The sequence below is a fragment of the Myiozetetes cayanensis genome, unplaced genomic scaffold, assembly GCF_022539395.1.
Source record: "Myiozetetes cayanensis isolate MyiCay16 unplaced genomic scaffold, myiCay2020 scf2-11, whole genome shotgun sequence".
NCBI lineage: Eukaryota > Metazoa > Chordata > Aves > Passeriformes > Tyrannidae > Myiozetetes > Myiozetetes cayanensis.
This window is the reverse complement of record NW_026087411.1, coordinates 57,201,660-57,220,217: the sequence shown is the minus strand read 5'-3', so window position 1 is coordinate 57,220,217 and position 18,558 is coordinate 57,201,660. Positions and strand designations below refer to the sequence as shown.

At 37.0% G+C, this 18,558-nt stretch overlaps 1 protein-coding gene across 7 annotated transcripts in view; it reads right to left on the bottom strand.

Moving 5' to 3' along the window:
* MAP7 (microtubule associated protein 7) overlaps nucleotides 1-18,558 on the bottom strand; it is a 117,153-nt gene that overhangs the window by 30,403 nt on the left and 68,192 nt on the right. For 5 of the 7 annotated variants that reach the window (XM_050315489.1, XM_050315488.1, XM_050315487.1 and 2 more), the window contains exons 3-6: nucleotides 16,508-16,585; nucleotides 5,600-5,763; nucleotides 4,675-4,786; nucleotides 1,177-1,287 (exon numbers count right to left, since the gene is read on the bottom strand). In XM_050315489.1, the coding sequence (XP_050171446.1) occupies nucleotides 1,177-1,287; nucleotides 4,675-4,786; nucleotides 5,600-5,763; nucleotides 16,508-16,585 (465 nt within the window). The remainder of the gene's footprint in view (nucleotides 1-1,176; nucleotides 1,288-4,674; nucleotides 4,787-5,599; nucleotides 5,764-16,507; nucleotides 16,586-18,558) is intronic. The other 2 variants (XM_050315491.1, XM_050315490.1) reach the window with 1 other exon arrangement.

Genomic DNA, 18,558 nt, shown 5'->3' with positions numbered 1-18,558 from the left:
GCTGCTGTTCGCCTGCTCACATCACCAAGATCCTTCATCAAAAAAGCATCACCTGGCAAAGACCAGCAACCATCTGGAAAAAATATACACACCTGAAAAGCTAATAAAGTTTAAACTGAATGGATTTCAATATTTAGATCAAGAAATTATTGGTGTTTCAGAATAAATGATTTCCTAATGTAATGCTGTATTTTTCTCAGTTACCAGAATCTACGACTAGGTTAGTCCACTAGGATGAACACGTCTCACCAATTCACCCAGATACACACGTTCAAGCATGTACTTAGCCCTTAGTTAAGACACACAATCATGACACTGCCCAAACAGTTTTGCAACACAACCAAAATTCCATTTTAAAAATTTGTTTTTAAAATGTGCATTTTTCTGGGTTGAAATGGGACAGAACTCGTTCTCAGTAGAGGACAAAAAAATCCTTACCGAGTACTTTTCTGTAAAGCTCTTTGCACAAGTTACACAAGAGAGATTCTTTTATAAAACTTTTAAGCTCAATGCTTCAATCTCGTAAATCCTCAGAACAGAGGCAGTAATTCAGCTACGTTAATTTTTAAAAGCTTGATGGTTTTTCATTTTTGCACACTTGTAAACACCAAGAATGTACACTGAAATGAAGCAATCGTTGAAAAGTAACTGGACACAAAAAGTCAATAAACAGACAATATGAAGAACACCCACACCTCTTCAATAAAAATAACAAAAAATGGTAATAAAATAACCAGAAATTTTAATAAAGTAACTGCTTGAAAGCTTCATGCTTCTTGGATATTCAAGAACTACTATCAAAAAAGAAAGGAAAGCAAAATAATGACAAAATGGTCTAATGCAAATAAAAGGTCACACATGATTGCATGCACTATGGAGTGATGCATTCTTTCAGTAGTTGTACCTCATTTACTAAAAACCTGACAGAAGCACTGCTTTTATAATTTGCTAAAGCAGGATTATTTAGGTAAGTTCTCTTGTTTTAAAAAACAAGAATTATTAGTTCTCACAGGAAAAAATGTTCAACCATTTACTTGTCACATTTGAAGTCTTTCCACTACCACTTAGATGATACAGAAAATGACTTCAGAAGCCTGTTTTATGTGCAAAGTAATACATCAGTATAGAACATTCTTTCTTGCTGCTCTTTTAGGTTTTTTTTCTTTGAAACTGTACCTCTGTCTGGAGAATTTAGTAATGTTGCAGATGAGGAGGAGAGCCGCTTGTTAATGACTGGATCAACATGTTTCGAAAGGTTCATTGTTGAAACAGACCGCCTGTCTCGATCTAAAACAAATGGAGATAATGCTAATTGACAGCCCACATGCAATAGTGCAAGTTCCTAGCTCGCTAGTGGGAGGAGGAAAACAGGACTAGGTCACTCCTGCTCTACCACAAGAACTTTCAGAACACAATGGATTTCTCAGAAGACACTGCACAGGCGACTCAAAGACTGGGCACAAAACAATTTAAGCTTCAAATGTGTAAAATATTCTGTTCATTATCATTTAATGGGTTGCAATCTAACGCTTTTCAGTATTCTCAGAAAATGTTTGCTCATGACTTACAATAGAAAGCTTCAGTGAGGGACCAGGGTGGACGGAAACTCAAAGTTATTCATTAAAAAAAACTTTAGCACCTCAATAGAAGGTGACATCTGAAAGGGCACTGTTAGTAGGCAGACGGTCAACATCATGACAATGCAATGCTGAAAGATTAAGGGAAGGCCAGTACACAAAGGAAGTGAGGGTAAGCACAAAAGGAATTAAAAGATTTACTTAAAAATCCCACAGTTACGTGTAAGTGCTAAACTGCCCACCACAGAGTCATTTTCAACCTGCTTAGAACAAAGTTGTAGTGCGTTAATCCAAAACAGCACACAGTTTAGCAGATTACAGAAATTCAGTCTCTGTGGAAGGCACTTGTAATGCAGATACATGGCATATGTAACACTAAATGTTTATAATTTGCTTTCATTTTCTCTACATTTTAGAGCAGTATCACATCATTTGCCTGCCCAACTGCTGCAGTCAGCATCTGCACCCTACTGAGGGGGTGATGGTTATTTCAAGAATAGGGATTGCACATGCTTTGTGTATATGGGTGTCACAGGAAGGTTGCTAGCAATAGCAGAAGGGAAGGAATGAGCTGAACAAGTCAGCTATGTCCTTTCTGTTCTCTCTCTCTCTCAGAGAAAAAGATAATAATAAAAAAGAAATGAGCTACATATCTCAACTACTCATTCTCCATTGTAAATTTCCATTTGGAAATCTGACATTCAGAACATGCTGTGAGAGTCAATCCTGCTTTTGCTTACATATTAGCATGTACTGACCCTCAGCACTACTCAGCAAAGCATTCAACCATTCTGAAATGCAATGAGGCTTAAGCATATGTTTAACTGCTCTGCTGATTCATATTCTGTGTGTGCAAAAATATGTCTGCATACTCTTTTGGGAGAAGATACAAATTCAGACACTGACAAAATTAAGGATGATGTTGCTGAAATACTATTTGCCATTATTTATTTATGACAAGTACATCAACATTGTATTTACCTGTTCTGTCCTAAAGGATTAGAGTATACTCACTGTGTACACAAAAAATTCCATAGAAATACAGTATATGAAAAATACCTTAACTCTCCCCAGATCTATGAGTTATAAAGGATTCACCATAACTGGTTGAGCTGAAGAAAGATTCTTCCCTACTCCATCAGATTATTCACTAACTGTGTCTAGTGTTACAATGACTTTGTGAGGGTCTAAAACTGGCAGACTGGGTATTGGAAGGGGAATAAAACTCAGAAATGGGTTTTTAAAGGAGAAATCTAGATGTTGAAATGGAGAACAAGACCTCTGTAGGCTGGCACGCTTATCCTACATTGATCTAAGGGGTATATTGAAGAATGCTCTGTGTGAATCAGTCAGTACTGGAGACAGGATGCTCAGGCTTCCTGAGAACAGAACAATATTTCTGGGAATGGGGATTTTGATCTCATATCTAATCTATCCCTGAGAAACTGTATAGTATATCAATACAGCCATGAAGTTTCTGCATTTGGCAGAAATGATGTACTGCATAAACCAGCTTACTGAAGATGACAAATAACAATATTAAAAATCACCTCTGTTATTTGGCATGCCAACCTTTCTTGTGTCAATGAACCTTATTTAAATGAATGCCATTCAGCATGAGGATTTGCATATAAGTGTTGGCAATATGAATCCTATAAATATAGAATAGGTCAAATGCAATCCATTGCCTAGAAAATTGCTGCTTTGTTCTAAAAAAAAAAAAAAGAAAAACAAAACCCAGCAAAAAAAAATTAAAATACCCATGAGCAACATAACAGCCAATGCAGCTGGTTATGTGTCTGTGTTCATGTGCAAAATAATTGTAACTCCTGTGTGTATGCAGTATGCCAAAAGGGTTTTAGAAAATAACAAAATATTCAAATTGGATCTCCTTGAATTTCAGTAGACAGAATATTATGCTTCATTTCAGTGAATTGTGCCAAATCTTTAGAGTCAGCCAGTAGTAGCTCTCTAGAAAAAATAAATAATAATGAAAAAATCTGGTACTAAGAACAGTTCTAATCTATCAGCATGATGTTAAACATGCATTGCAACTACATGAGGGTGGTTTAGTTACTGATGATCTCAATTCCTGAGAACTAGCTAAGGGTAAAGGAATACAAAAACACAGCATTATGTACCAGCTTTTCTAGCACCACCCTGAGATCTGAAGTGGTGCTCCAGGCCTGCTAAATCGAGAAAGGTGAATGATGATTCAAAAAAATAACCTAGGGACAGAATGCAAGACAATGATTTTTCACAGAAAATAAAATAAAAATCAAATAAGTTATACAGAGTTAAGCAAAAAAAGCAACCCATTATGAAAAATAACTGTTTATTGAACTTATACATGATAAAGATTTCAGAACATTAGCACTCTTTTCTCAACTCTTTTTTTTCCTCCCTGATGAAGGGTTGGACACACTGAAATTAGAATAGGAAGAAAAGAATTTTAAGTACCACTTTCTGGTGGTAAGTAAAGGAAAACTCCTCTTTATGGGGGTTTGATTCATATTTAACAGGGCATATACACATTAATGATTGGCAGATTAAGTTAGAGAAGATAATTGGGGAAAAAAGCCAAATATATCTAAAATTCACTTAAACTTAATTTGCAGACTTCTATCTTCCAAAATATTTGTACAAGGCACAGATAGCTTATTACAAAGAACAACTTTTCTTCCTTGTGTCTATTTGAATCTCAGTATTTGGTCATTTCCACCAGACCTACTTTTTGAGGCATACAGCTAGCATTTGCCACAGTAGCTCATATCACAAGATTGACACGGCACAAGCACACCCACATATACACACACAAACAACAGCAAAGCAGCAGAAGCGAGAAGCTGTAGCAAGATAGTTACATAATCAGTCAACTCCCGAAACAAGCTCTAACTTTTGTTCAGATTTCTCCTTGTTATCTTTCTGCTACACAAGAATGTCAGAAACATGCCATTGCTAGCAACAATAAGATCAAGTGCAAAGAATTTAAACCAACATACACTGAACCATTCTTCCTTTTCAACAGAAGCAAAATAAGTTCCAGTTAACTGGCAGGGGAGGGAAACTGGCCTGCAAACCAAGCCTCCCTCCTTACCTGTGTTACTAATGCGGTTATGTAGTGCTCCTCCCCAGGACCATCTGTTTTGCTTTTGTTTTGGCTTCTGGCTTCTCTCCATTGTGCGACGTACAACAGCTTCATGTCGTTCCTTAGGTACAACGGGATAATACCTTTGGATACTATTGGGTTTTAACTTCATCTTCTCATCAAACCCTTCTCATCAAAACTGCCCTCCATCCCCACAGACAGAACCTAGCAGGCATCTTTAAATTGTGTTTAAGCTTATGTGATGCCTACTAAGACACACACCAGAAGAGGGTTAAGCAGCAATTAAATCATAAATAAGTTATAATCTGAAAATTAAGTGAATTTTTGAAAAGGTAGTATCTGTCTGAGAGCTGTAGAACTACAGAGAAAAAATATTGGCCTTGTTATGGCAGCCACTGTACAAACACACCCTAGTGCTATTTCCCACCTACTAAATACTAGAACAGCCACAAGAGAGAGAAAAGAAAAAAACTCATAATCTGACTTTCATAGGATCACACTGCACATAGTTGCCAGATTAATTGAGACAATTCAGCCAAGAGCATATTTCATTACCCACTCACTTTTTAAAAGATTTTTTTAGGGCAACTAATATGCAGCTATCGTTATACTGAATGGCTAGGAATGAACACATAACCATACAAACCTGTCCCAATTTGTGTTTTTCTGCATCAGTCTGTGCAGTTCCATACACTAACCCAGGCATGCACGACTCCACTGCATTTGACTCATAACAGTCACTTAAAGAAGCAGTACTTGCTCAAGTAAGACTTAAAATCCTTTTGCACACTCTGTCATACTGGCCATGGCTCATGTTGCATTCTTTATATTAACTCTTACAGAAAAAGTTTGGTAGTACTGTATCTTATAGTAAGAGCAAGTTGAAAAGTGTTTTCATGACATTTATTCTCACCTTATCTTCTTCTATTCTCTGCCTTCGCTTTTCCTCTACGGCAGCTCGCCTTCTCTCTTCCTTCAGTCTCTGCTCTTCTAGCTTCTTTCTGCGTTCCTCTAGATGTTTTTCATAATGTTGCCGGGCTCTCTCTTCTCTTTCTAACCAGACAGATTCTCTTGCAGCTGTGAGAAAAATCAGAAATAAAAGGATTGGCATGATATATGCAACGCACTCTGAAACACATTTTGAATAACCAAGCTAAATGGAAAAACTTTTGAACTAATGAAAAAACTTTTGAACTAATTTTCTGCAGACATACATAATTTCCTAATCTCTCTTTATGTATTAAAATGGTCACACATCCATTTAATTTAATCTCAATTTATGTATTGTGAATTACCAACAATTATTTGAGCATATAGTTCCTGGGTGGAAAAAAGGATTTTTTATAATTTAAAATACCTAAATACTAAAGTCAAGTGTATGTGAACAAACTTCTGTTGTACAAGCCATGATAATGCTCTGTAATATTTTACTGAAAAAAAGAAAAAATAAAAAGAAAGATAAAACTATGACCACTTTTGCCTTTGCTGATCAATACAGATTCCCTGTGATAGAAGTGGCTGGGATGACAATTCTAGGACCAGGACTGTTATCTATACCGACAGAAGGAAAGAACTTATCCACCAAAAAAGCCAGTCTAAAGGTGAACTATAATCTGACATAACTCCACTGCTGCACCGCTCTGAACATGTTTCAGAAGACCTAATCCAGACAAATCAAGAGGCACTAAACAAGACAAATTTTGCTCCCCCTCAGGATCTGAATTTTCATGAAGGTATTATCTGGAACATGGCCTCAAACCGTAGTCCACAAGAAACCAATCACATATGATGGTCTGGATCTCTCCCCATTGCTGTCTTGAAATCTTTGGGTCCCAGAAATTTATGTGTTCTAAAAAAATGTGTTACTTGTTTTTTCTAAAATCCCAGCCATTTAATACCTCTGGATCTTTTCGTGAACTGATAGGTGGGAATGCAGAAAGAAATGCACATGATAATCACAAGACAAGTATCACAGAGAACCACATTATAAAACCTTAACACAGTAGAAACACGGAACCATGACAACAGTGTCAAAAAGCTTTTCAATTTCCAAGATCAGCAATGTAAGGAAGTTCTTTAACTATGTCTGAGAGAGTTTGGGGATTTTTAAAATTATATCTGGGGGAAAAAAGAAGTAGAAAGAAAAAAGAGCCTATTTTTAAAATCACATGCTCTAGAACTGCAATTTCAGCCTTCAATTAAAAGAGAGATTTGTGCTGTTTGACACGACCACATACCAAAGCCAAAACACCCAAATGCTTTTAGATGTCCAGAGCAGACACTGCAATCACTTCTTATAATGCCAGGACTCATCATTACCATATTGCTCTTCTGCACCTTCTTGCCTACTCAAACAAATCCCACCTCACTGATGGGATGATCCCACTCAATAAATAACTTGAACATTATGTACTTGCATACTTAATCTCATGGAAAATTTCTACCCTTAGTAGACCAGTTCATGTTATAGAGTCATCTCCCTTGAGAAAATCCCTCTCTACCATTTCAGATGTCAAATACTTTGCTGACAAAAGCAGATAGCATGTTTAGCTTTGCTGTGGGATACACACTAGCAGAGATATTTGTTGAGCAGGTAAAGACAGCCTTAAGACACCCTCACGGTAAGAAGGGTGAAAGCTCAGTAACATGTTTGCAGGAAATTTAACAATCATAGCTAGAATAATTACAGTGACAAGGAATGGTACAGTTCCTTAGATAATTAAAAACAATAGGTGTGAGAAGTAACACCTGCAACTGTGAAATACTAATGCAACAGCCAGCAGAAGATTTCTGGAAATATTTTTCTATGCTAATTTAGTTATGAGTGAGTTGAAGGAGAAATGTAAACCACAGATTAAGGCAGAAAAATAGCAGAATATGGCAGAAAAATCATCTTCCAGGACAACTAAAATCTGCAAAGGCTTCTTCTTGTGCACTAAAACCTTACAGTGTAACAAAATAGAGCCAGAACTGGTGTTCCAAATGGAAGGCTAATTTGTAAAGCAGAAACATGCATCTGTTTCTTCTTGAGATGCCCCTTCTTGGGATTCAAGAGAATGTATGGACAGAGAGGAGACTCTCACTACGGTCTACTCTTCTCCTGGAAATACATGACCCCCTATGATCATAGAACCATACAACGGTGTGGGTTGGAAGGGACCTTAGAGATCATCTAGTTCCAATCCCCCTGCTGTGGACAAGACACACCTTTCACTAGACCAGATTTCTCAGAGCTCCATCCAACCTGGCCTTGAACACTTCCAGGGATGGGGCATCCACCACTTTCCTGGGCAATCTATGATGCCATCTTTCTATTGCCCAGGTACAGAGAAGACCGAGCAAAGGGCTCAGTTTGAGCTCACCTTTTTCAACAATTCGAGTTACATCGTGAACAGCTGATGAATAATAAGATATGTCATCTCTGAGGTACCATCCCCATCCCCTCCTTTTGTCTTTGCCTTCTACTTAACAGTCTAACTTTTCTGCCCAATGCCTTGGGCGGAACCTTTGTCAGCCTGTCACCAGAAAGGCAGTGATTTTTGCAAAAGCTTGCTCTTCCTATTAGCTTCTACACAGTTGGGACTGCAGAATAGTGTCAGCCCAAGAATAAGCAGTCACATCAGCGAACTGCACTGTTCTTTCCACTCTACATGCATTTATCTTGTTTTCTTCAGCAAATGAGGATAACGTCCTCTAAAAGCAGCAACCCAGGTAATTTCAACCAACTACTTTACAAAAAACAAAATTAAAAATATGTGTTATCTTTGATACCATCTAAATACCACTTAAAAACTAGCAAAAGACATTTCTAAAGTCCTTCTGTTTATTGAGAAGAATAAAGAGTATTCTTAATCTCTGAATTCTGCACTGCAAACATTCCACTGCTTTCTCCTGAATATTTGATTAAAATAATTAAAATAATTGTTCATTCGTGCTAGACTGCGGTAATGTTAAGTAACTGTTAAATGCTATTCCTAGAGGATATTACTCGTGCTTGTTCTTTCCTTACAATTACTTCCTGTGAAGCTTTTTCTCCTTGATATCATCTCCAAAATTGTGTCCTATTTAAGTTTACTGTTCTGTTTCATTTCTGATGGGGAAATGTTTAGAGAGTTTGTTTCAGTTCTGTGGACAGTATTGCACAGACATCTATGGATGCAGAGCTTGTAATACTTCAACTTTTGACTTAGTTTATTCTGACATGCAGAAACTGTAAAACTGCTTTTAATTTCCAGCCTATTATTTGTCTGTCTGTAGATATTGCAGAAATGGATCTTGGGGGAAAAGTAATAGAGGAGTGAATCATTCACTGTCCTCCTCTTAAAAGGAAATTAGGAGTCTAATTCATTTATTGCAAGTAAAATTTGTATAATTTTATCTTTCTTAAAAGCTTTACCTTCCCTAATCAGGCATTCAAGAGAGGAACTAGATTGTTCCCTTACGCAACATCAGTTTGCAGTCTAAGTTAGACCTACCTTCACACAGTAAATGCTCTAGACTCTTATAGCATCCTGTCACCATAGTGGTATATAAATGAATAAAAAAAAATAAAAACCCAAACAAAACAAACCAACCTACCACACAAAAAAACCCAAACCCCAAAAAACACTAGTGGATGCACCGTGTTACTGAACACATTAGTAACCCACACAATGTAGCTGTTCAAAACTGGAATTCAATCAAACCATTTTCCAGAAGTTTTGAAGAATCCATTCTCTTAGAAAAAGCTATGACTATCTAAGAAGCATAATAGCATATATATGTATACATCATGAAAGCCCATCTAGCTGCAGCATGTTGGTTTTTACATAATAGTCACTTACTTTCAGACTCTAATGACCACATCAAGACAAGCCGCTGCTGTGAGCCACAAGACTTCCACAGATCCTGTGATCTTTTGTGCTTGGAATCTGCTTACAATGGTAACCCAGCATGAAAAAGCTCTTTGGTTGTCCATTGAAAATTATTAAGTTAAGAAAATGCAAAAATTAAAAACCCATCAGCTTCCTTAACTGATGTCACTGGAACATTAATTTGCCTATAAAAGACATGGAAATCTTTCTGTAATTAATGTAGATGGTTAGACATTCTTGGGGCATTGTTTGTGGTCATTTCCATAGGTCATTTCCATAGGCTTCAGCAATTGTGCTGTTTAGAAAAAGTAATGAAAATAGAATATCTGAACTTCTAAATTCAAGAATAGAAAGGCTGAAAACATTTTTATGTAAAAGAGTTAACTTTCACGTCACTCTTTACTGCTGGGAAGACAATCAGAATGCTGAACCTCTGGATAGAACACTAATCTTCAGCTTTCTGCTCCTCATGGAAGGGATGATAAAAATCACATTTCTGTGATAAGGCAAGACAGCTCAATAACAGAAACTCGCATTAGTGATGGATTAACCAAGGTAAATGGAAGTGTTCAGCTGCAATACATCTAAAACAAAATAGATCTGATTCAAAACAAATACAAAAGCTACCTCTTTCCATCAACTTTAAGCTACAGGCAAAAGGCAGCAGAAAACATATAACCATCTGTTAACTTAAGAAAGTTATTAATTTTATGCTTGGACTAAGTATTTAACAAAAACATGAAAACACGATATATGATACATCTGCTGAAAAAAGTGTAATATCTATTTTCATGAACTTAACTTTTCCCGCAGATGGAGAAATAACCTTAGGTATTTTTAGACTTATTTTTCAAGTATCAATTCCTACATGCTCTACTGACATTCTTCTGTGAACTTAAGGTCTCAGTTTTTGCCACCTACACAGTAGGTATATACAGTGACATAAGTTAGTGTCCTTAGATATAGGAGGATATTTTCAGGAAAAGTAAGAAGTTGAAAATATCATCTTTTTATTTCATTCTCATGTCCCTATTTATGAATTTGCAGAAGCTTTTTTCCTGCTACCCCAAACAGAAATTAACAAATTGTATTCTAGGGTAAAAACTTAAGTTTACTCAAGGGTTAAAAATGCCTGCTCTAAAGTAAAAGAAATAGGGTTATTAAGCTCTATTATGGATACATAGGTGTGCTTCAGGAAGCTGTGTTTCACTGCACACTGTACACGTACATTGAATGCTTTGATGATAGAAGGAATCAGCAGAGGAGCCTACAGGAAACTGAAGATACCTCTAAAAGGTCTGATCAACTTAAAGGAGCAGCTGATTTGCAGGATGTGGAAGGGGGAAATACCCACTTTTAGGATGGCTTCTCCAGAAACTGCTAAGAGCTCTGCCTGGTGCTGAGCCAACTCTGCACTCCAGTATGGGTATGGTCACACAAAAAGGTTTTTTCTTGGGCCTGAGCCTTAAGAGCTTCATGATACTCCTCTCCCTTGTACCAACACACACTGCCTGAGAACATGCAAGAATCATTCAAAGAAAGGCTGATCATCATTCAGATAGCATCTGCATGCTGAAAGCTTAAATGCCATAGGAACAGTTACATTAAAGCTGGAAAATACAAAGAAAATTCACAGCCTGATCCTTCTTCTATCTCATTACTTAGTACAATCAATACATTTGAACACAGTCATGTGATACAAGGACATAAAATCAGAGCACAAAAACAGGATTTAGAAACTGAGCCCTAGATGTGCTGTTAATACGTTCTCCTTGTTTGCAAACTAGTAATGCTGGATTAGATTACAAAACAACATAATTAAGGTTGTGTTTCTGACAGTTCTGAAGTGAGTAACAGAGCAAAAGAAAACAAGGTCAATCACAAAAGAGACTCTCTGATCTTAAGAGACACATAAGACTTGAAACCAACCAATTTTACACTGGAATTAACTAATTTAATGTGGAATATATTAGCTGCAAACCATGCATGTTTGTTTCGTGGAAATAATCTTGTAGTTTCTTCCCCCAATCACACACAGAGCTATTCTTTGCAGGGGTTTTAGGCTGTGAGGGAAAGTGAACATGGATTAAGTATCAAAGCTTTTATTTTCTCTTTATCCATGTGAAGCAAGGAAGGTGTTGCCACATCCTCTTTTTCTGTCCCTTCTGCTGTCTCTTCACTTTAGTCCCTTTTTTTCTAGTATACTGCCTATATAAATGGAGATCAGTCTAGCACCATACTTTTCCAGTCTGCCTTATGCAACCACCTTAGATGGACAGCTTATCTAAGTGAAGATCCTATAGACTTTATCAATCTTTCCAGCTTTTATATTTTCTAACTTTACGGCCCTGACCTCGGCCACAGCTTTCTCCTCTGACCGCTCTTTCACCTTTCCCCATCGCCAGCTCTGCACTGACGCTGTCATTGCCTCCTTGCGGCATTAGCAGTAAAATTGATCAGTGATGCTTTAACCATGCCTAAAAATGGGGACATTACACAGAAGTGGCTGACTGAACGAATTAGAAGGTGAACTTCAGAGCTATCATTACAGGTGAAGTTAATGTTAGATTCTCTAAGCCAACCTTTTCCCAGTAATCATGCTCTGAGGGACATTAATCACAGGAATTTTCAGGCTAGTCTTCCTTAAAAATTGTTTCCTTGTCTTACAAACTCTTTTGACATTCAAGTTCTTCAGGAGATCCCAAAATTAGGCATAGGCTAGGATCACCAATTCCCAGTTTCTGTGGGGCTTCTTTCTATGGAAATGTTGGATGAAGTTCTGCCCCCAGCTACCAGAGAAGAAAATACACCAGAAGGAATTTAGTCACAGAAAAAAACCTGTAATTTTTATTAATGTGGTATTTTGCCAATGATCACTTTCAAAAGGGAGAGTAATCTCTATGATAATGGGATCTTTAAAATATTATTTTAATGGTTATGCATTTTAAGTACTAAGAATTTAGTGGATTTAGCCAATTTGAAATTGAGACATATTATAAAAACTAAGATTAATAAATCTTCATTTAAGGACTGTATTAAGTGAGAAGGTAGGATTACCATCTTTTGTTTCCAATGCCAGAAAATAAATGAGCCATGTGTCCTTGTCAGGATCACAACTGTGATTAAAAAAAGGTTAGTTTTCAAGCAGGATTATTGTAGATAAAACATGAACAAACGTAAGACTTAAAATGGTTTTCTCGAGAATCAGGACTGAGATACTGCTAAGTAATAACAACGAAACTCCAACACCTCCTCTTTGCTAGGCCACTACCTAAGGTTACCAGAATGAAACTCATTTTAAAATCCCAGTTACTTTTCCTGTTGAAAAACATATTTTGATTTTTCTTTACAGTTATGGAGAACCAAGTTTATGCTAACAAATGGAACCAGAAACCAACTGGAATGGAATAACTTTGCCCTGTACTACTAAACTTCTATCCTCCAAAATGTCAACAGCACTTAATCAACAGGTGAGGAAAAGCCCATGGACCTTCCTTGCCAATTCCCAAACTTTGCCAGGGAATCGGCAAGCAGACAGCTAGTTGGATCGAGTCAAAACCCTGCCAGGATCCATCATAACATTTTAACAGCAAGAACAATTAAGCTTTAGCACCACAGAATGCTCTTCAGCACTGTTTAATTTGGCAGTACTGATGCAATCAATATGGCAGTTGAGGGTGAAAAGGCAGTGGCTTTTATTAAAATTTTCCAGTTTGACCAGGCCATTGACCATGTTTGCCTTCACAAACAACCCAGTTCCAAGATGTGTACGTCTCACAGCCCCCTCTGTCAGAACACAGCCAGTCAGCCTGACACATGCAAAGGAACCGTAGTGCCAAGCTGGAGCCAGAAATGTGACACCTCCCTTCACTCTGGCCTCTGAGAACAGTTCCATTTGACAGCTATCACCCTCACCTACCACTGCCTCTTTTGGGATTTCCTTCCCACAAAACCCAAGCGGGCTGGTCTCACAAAGAGAGATCTGATATTAGTATTTTAAAGGACAGATGTTAATTTTATGCATAGGCACTGTGGAAAGAGTGCTAGCAGAAAGAGTACAAAAATGAAAACTTGATCACTAAAGAGCAAGTGACAACACTTGAACCATTATTTATAGAATAAAGTAAAGAACACCATAATAATCATCTAAAGGTCTGAATGTGCATATCAGCAATATATACACTACCAAATAGTCAGAAGAATAAAAAAACTGAAGCAAAAAACCACACCAAATTGGTACAACTTTAATCATGGAAAATCAACTACATGAAAAAGTGTTGAAGAATTCATATATTAGAAGTGTTTGGATGGCATTTCAAAAGCAATGCCCTTACTACAGTGAAGGAACTAAAAAAAAAATAATTCCTTCTTGACGGTGTGATTTGCCGAAATAGCATATGTGTCCCTGTGTACCTTCTATGCTAACTAAAGAAAGGTCCAAAACCCAATATGAATATACTAAGTTGAAAGGGGAATTTTTGTAGGTTTTTTTTATTCTCTTCAATTAGGTGGCATAATGTTATCCCCAAGAAGCTGACAGTTCTACTGCATGCTATATCTATCTACACATGCTATATCTATCTACACATGCTATATCTATCCAGACAACAAAAATGACAGGATCTTTCCTACTCTCTAAAATCTCATTAAAAACAAGAGTTAGACACCCAAATGTGCTAAGTAGAATAAGATGTTAAAATACCATTGCCAGGTGCAAGCAAACCCTCAAGAGTGCAAGCACCCACCGACTCATTATACCACAAGGAAAGTCAAATCCATCACAGCATAGTGGAACTTAAAAAAATTAAGCCTTGAAAGTAAACAAAAGGGAGAGGAAAAAAGCTCTCAAATCAATGCTCCTGTAACATCAGAATATTGTCCAGTAAATAACTGTAATCCTTATTAAACTCCACATGTGGTACTCCACATGTTCTTAACAGAAGGGTAAAACAACTTAATTTTTCTGAAAAGATGGGTAACATGACCTCCTGCAGTTCAAGTTGCTGAAAATACAAAACAAAATTACTACCAGCTCTACACTTACAGAACTGAACACTGTCTTGCCTTTTTTTTTTTTTTTTTTTGAGAAGCAGAGAATAATTTTACTTGAGGTATGACTGAAATTCTCAACTTCTGCTTAAAAAGAAGTCTTTGCTAAACCTGACAGGTCCCCTGAATCAAAAGGAAAGGAATTAAGTTTAAATCCAACTTATTTCTATTGAAAAGAAAATCCTTCCTTCAGTTGCTTTACTGTTGCATGATTGATGTCCCAATATTAACAAAATCCAAGTCCAATTTTTAGCAAGACACATTTATGTAACAACATTATCCAACTTAATGTTTAAGAGAGACAGCTTAGGAATTTCTGTGCTATGGTTCACACGATGTGAGTGACTGATTATCTAGGTTCTACACTGAAAAAGAAAAAAGTTGCATGCCATAGTAAAAATTATTGCTTTGTTGTACTGGAACACAAATCTCAAGAGACAGCTCCTAAATCATACTGTTAGCAGACAAATATACGGATGAAAGTACAATGCTACTTTCAATTTTCTTGTTAGTTCAAAATAATTCTTCATGCAAGAACACACAATACACTCATACATCATAGGGACATGTAGAACGCACTTGGAAATGAAGGATTCCGTGCCAACTTATAAAACCCCCTGATGTTGCTTTTAAAACATGTCACACAAAATAATACATTTCTCAACAGAAGTCATGTCCTTCCAGTAACAGATACTCATTTATCAATAGCTAGAAAAATCAAAGTCTGGGAAAATTTAAGGAAAGCATCTCTCTCTGCACTTGAGCAAAGCACTGTTATTACACAAGGATCAAACATGAGAAAATAATTAACTCAAGACCTGAAACTGTCATATATGAAAATTTAATTAAAATGGACCAGTAACATCCATTTGCTCTGGAACCTGAAGAAACTAAGCCTACACACACCAACTCGAGGAGCAGCTTTTCAGGGATCAGCAAACATCCTGTCATGTTACCCTCTGAGCAAGCCAAAACCAAATCTTTCCTTTTCCACTCCAAAACAATCCTAATGATTCATGTAGGGCTACTGCAATGTTGTAAGGTGCTGTAAAAAAGTGAAGGCTAAAAACACTATCAAGACCTAGGTGACAATAAATCATGGCTCCTCAGGTTAGAAAAAGCAGCATAACTCTGGCTGGAGTTATAATACAGTTCTATAAACTTTCAGAAGCTAGAAATTGGAAATAAGGAACTCTGGTTTCTCAAGTCGTAAGAATTCATCATCCAAAGAAATCAGGGTGAATATGTAAATAGGAGGAAATACTTGTGCTTCCCAACATCTCAACTGCCACAGAACTTTGTGGCAGCCAAACATATAAACCATGTTCAGAAAGCCATCAATTTGGCTTCACATAATTCTTAGCTTTCTTACCACCATACTCAATATAATGCCCATCAGTATCACTTGTTAAGTAACCTTCACTATTCACGTGAGCTGTGTTATATATGCTCATAGACAGGTGACATAAGGTATTGAGCACATCTATTTGACAACTATTAAAGGTGTTACCTGAAAAAATGCCCCCATTTTATATAAAAAAAATTCAAACCACACATGTTCTGCAATTCTATTTTATGGCAATAAAGGATGTATTCAACATATTAAGCAGTCTAATCTTAATTGTTAAAATATTCTGAAACTGCAAAATTCCATTTAAATCAGGGAAGTTTCCTTGTATGATCTCAGAAATCAACTCATTTTTCATTCACAGTCATAAAATAGGTGATGAATCTCAAGATGTGCATGAATTAAAAGATCTACTTTAAAGATAGGATAGTGTATTAAGAATGACACTACTGCATATCTAGCACAATTATTTTACTGAATGCTTCTGAAAGTAAACTTGCAAAAACACTGCATGCAGATGATAGTCGATTAAAAAACCTCAAACAGTAAAAAACCCCAGAGCAGGCCTTACCTAGCTGTTTTTCTCGTTCTTCTCTCCGTTCTCTGGCAAGCCGTTGCCTGTCATCAACCTTTAGTACTGTTGGATGATCTACAAGTAGAGGGACGGGGAAAACATTAGGCACATAGCATAAAATCAAGTATTACCACAAACAAACTTTCAGAAAAATGGCTGTTAAACAACTCTAATTATTCTAATGTCAAAATAGATCACATTTTCAGAAATCCATCTTATGAAAAAAACACAGAACAACTGATAATCAGAATGCATTCACATTTAAGAGGTAAAACACTCCCAAAGAATAGACCAAGGTTTAAATGTGAATACCCAGCAAGACTATGGCCTGTGAAAACCCAGGAAGAAGTTTTATTTCCAAGCCGAAAACAACTTGACTGCTTTCTGACAAGATACCAAAATACTATTATTCCATAACCTCTCTCCAAAATGCATCCACAGGAAATTCTATTATAATAAAGTGGCTGTCTTCTTCCCACCAATGTTGCATCAGAACAACCAAAAAACCCTATTTCACAGTGCTGAAGAAGCTCAACACCCAAGCAAAACAGTTTGGATCAAAGCACTGATCTGGCTGAGTAGTTCTGAAGCAGCTCTGGCTGAGCCTCTGAAGACAGCATGACACTGATCTCAACAGATGTTTGTGTGCACGTGTCAAAAACTCCAACAAATGCATTAAAAGCAGTGAGTGCACCACATGCACGGACTGCTATAATACCCGAAAAGTAAGACGACAGCTTCCTCAACTATCCTTGTAGATTGAAAGCAAGCTACGTATCTTTAAGAGTATCTACAACTGGTCACTTGGATCACAGCAGTAAGACTAAGGATAATATGAAAAAATCTGTGTCAGAGCCCAGGCTTGACTTTAAGAATTCATGCTTTGATTGGAAAAACATCACTTGCTCAGTGATGTCTCTGGAAGACAATAAAGTTCTGAACAGCTAGCATCCTACTTCCACTCTTAGCAATGGAGCGGTTCCAAACAAAGGGAACAAAGTCCAAGTAACCAATTCATCTCAGCATGCTGCCAAAACCAATTTCCTACTCATCCTTAGCCTGTGCTGTTAAACCTGGAAAGCTCTTAATTTTATGCTTTTTTCACTAGCACTGAAAAAGTATGCTTTGAATAAGAACACAAGTAAACGAAAAACCCCACAGAAAAATTGAAAAGATTTCTGAGTATAAATAAATGGTCTCATTTATTTTAGTATTGAGGGGAACGCAGTTTTTAAGTATTTTAAGATAAAGAACAACCTAGAATACTGTCACCATAAAAGTGCACAAGAAATATAGCATTTTCACTATTCAGTGTGAATACACAAGCAACTTGTAAAAACATACAGTCAGCATATATGTATATAGGTTGCATACTTATGAAGAAAGTTACTAGCAAAACAATACAATGGCTCCTAAAACAGGGGTTAAAGATATTTGCAAAAATACACCTCTGAAGTGAGGATGTGCTAGACTAATTTTGAATAGTTATTTGAATTAGACAAAAACCCCAATAATGAGCATTCCATACTCCAACAGAAGTTTCTGCGTAAGGATGATGGATGAACCAGTTCATTGACAACTTCGGCTTGCTCTTGAACCCTCAGTGAAAAACTATCATCTCAGCAACGACAGACTAGAGCCCCAATTAAGGGTGTTAACAGCAATGCAAAGTAACAACTGCAAGGAGAAAACCCATTGCATAGTTGGCAGGAAGAACCTTCAAACACGATAGCCACAATGAAAGGTGCAAAACAGGAACAAGTCCCCAGCAAAGACAAAGGTAATCCATCACCCAGTTACAGATCAAAACTGTAATGCTGGTTGAACAGCACAACAGTGTTGCCATTTATGAAACCACGCCTAGCCATGCCATCACATAGATTTGTCCATTGTATGGTACAGATTAACATTTGGCTGATGTTAAGAAGCGTGCTGGCTCGCATGCAGTCTCTTTAGCATGCAGACACAGGTCAAAAGGGTAATAGTATTCCTTCTCTCTCGTGACTGGCACACAAGATTCACAAAACATGAATTTCTGTAGCATGAGT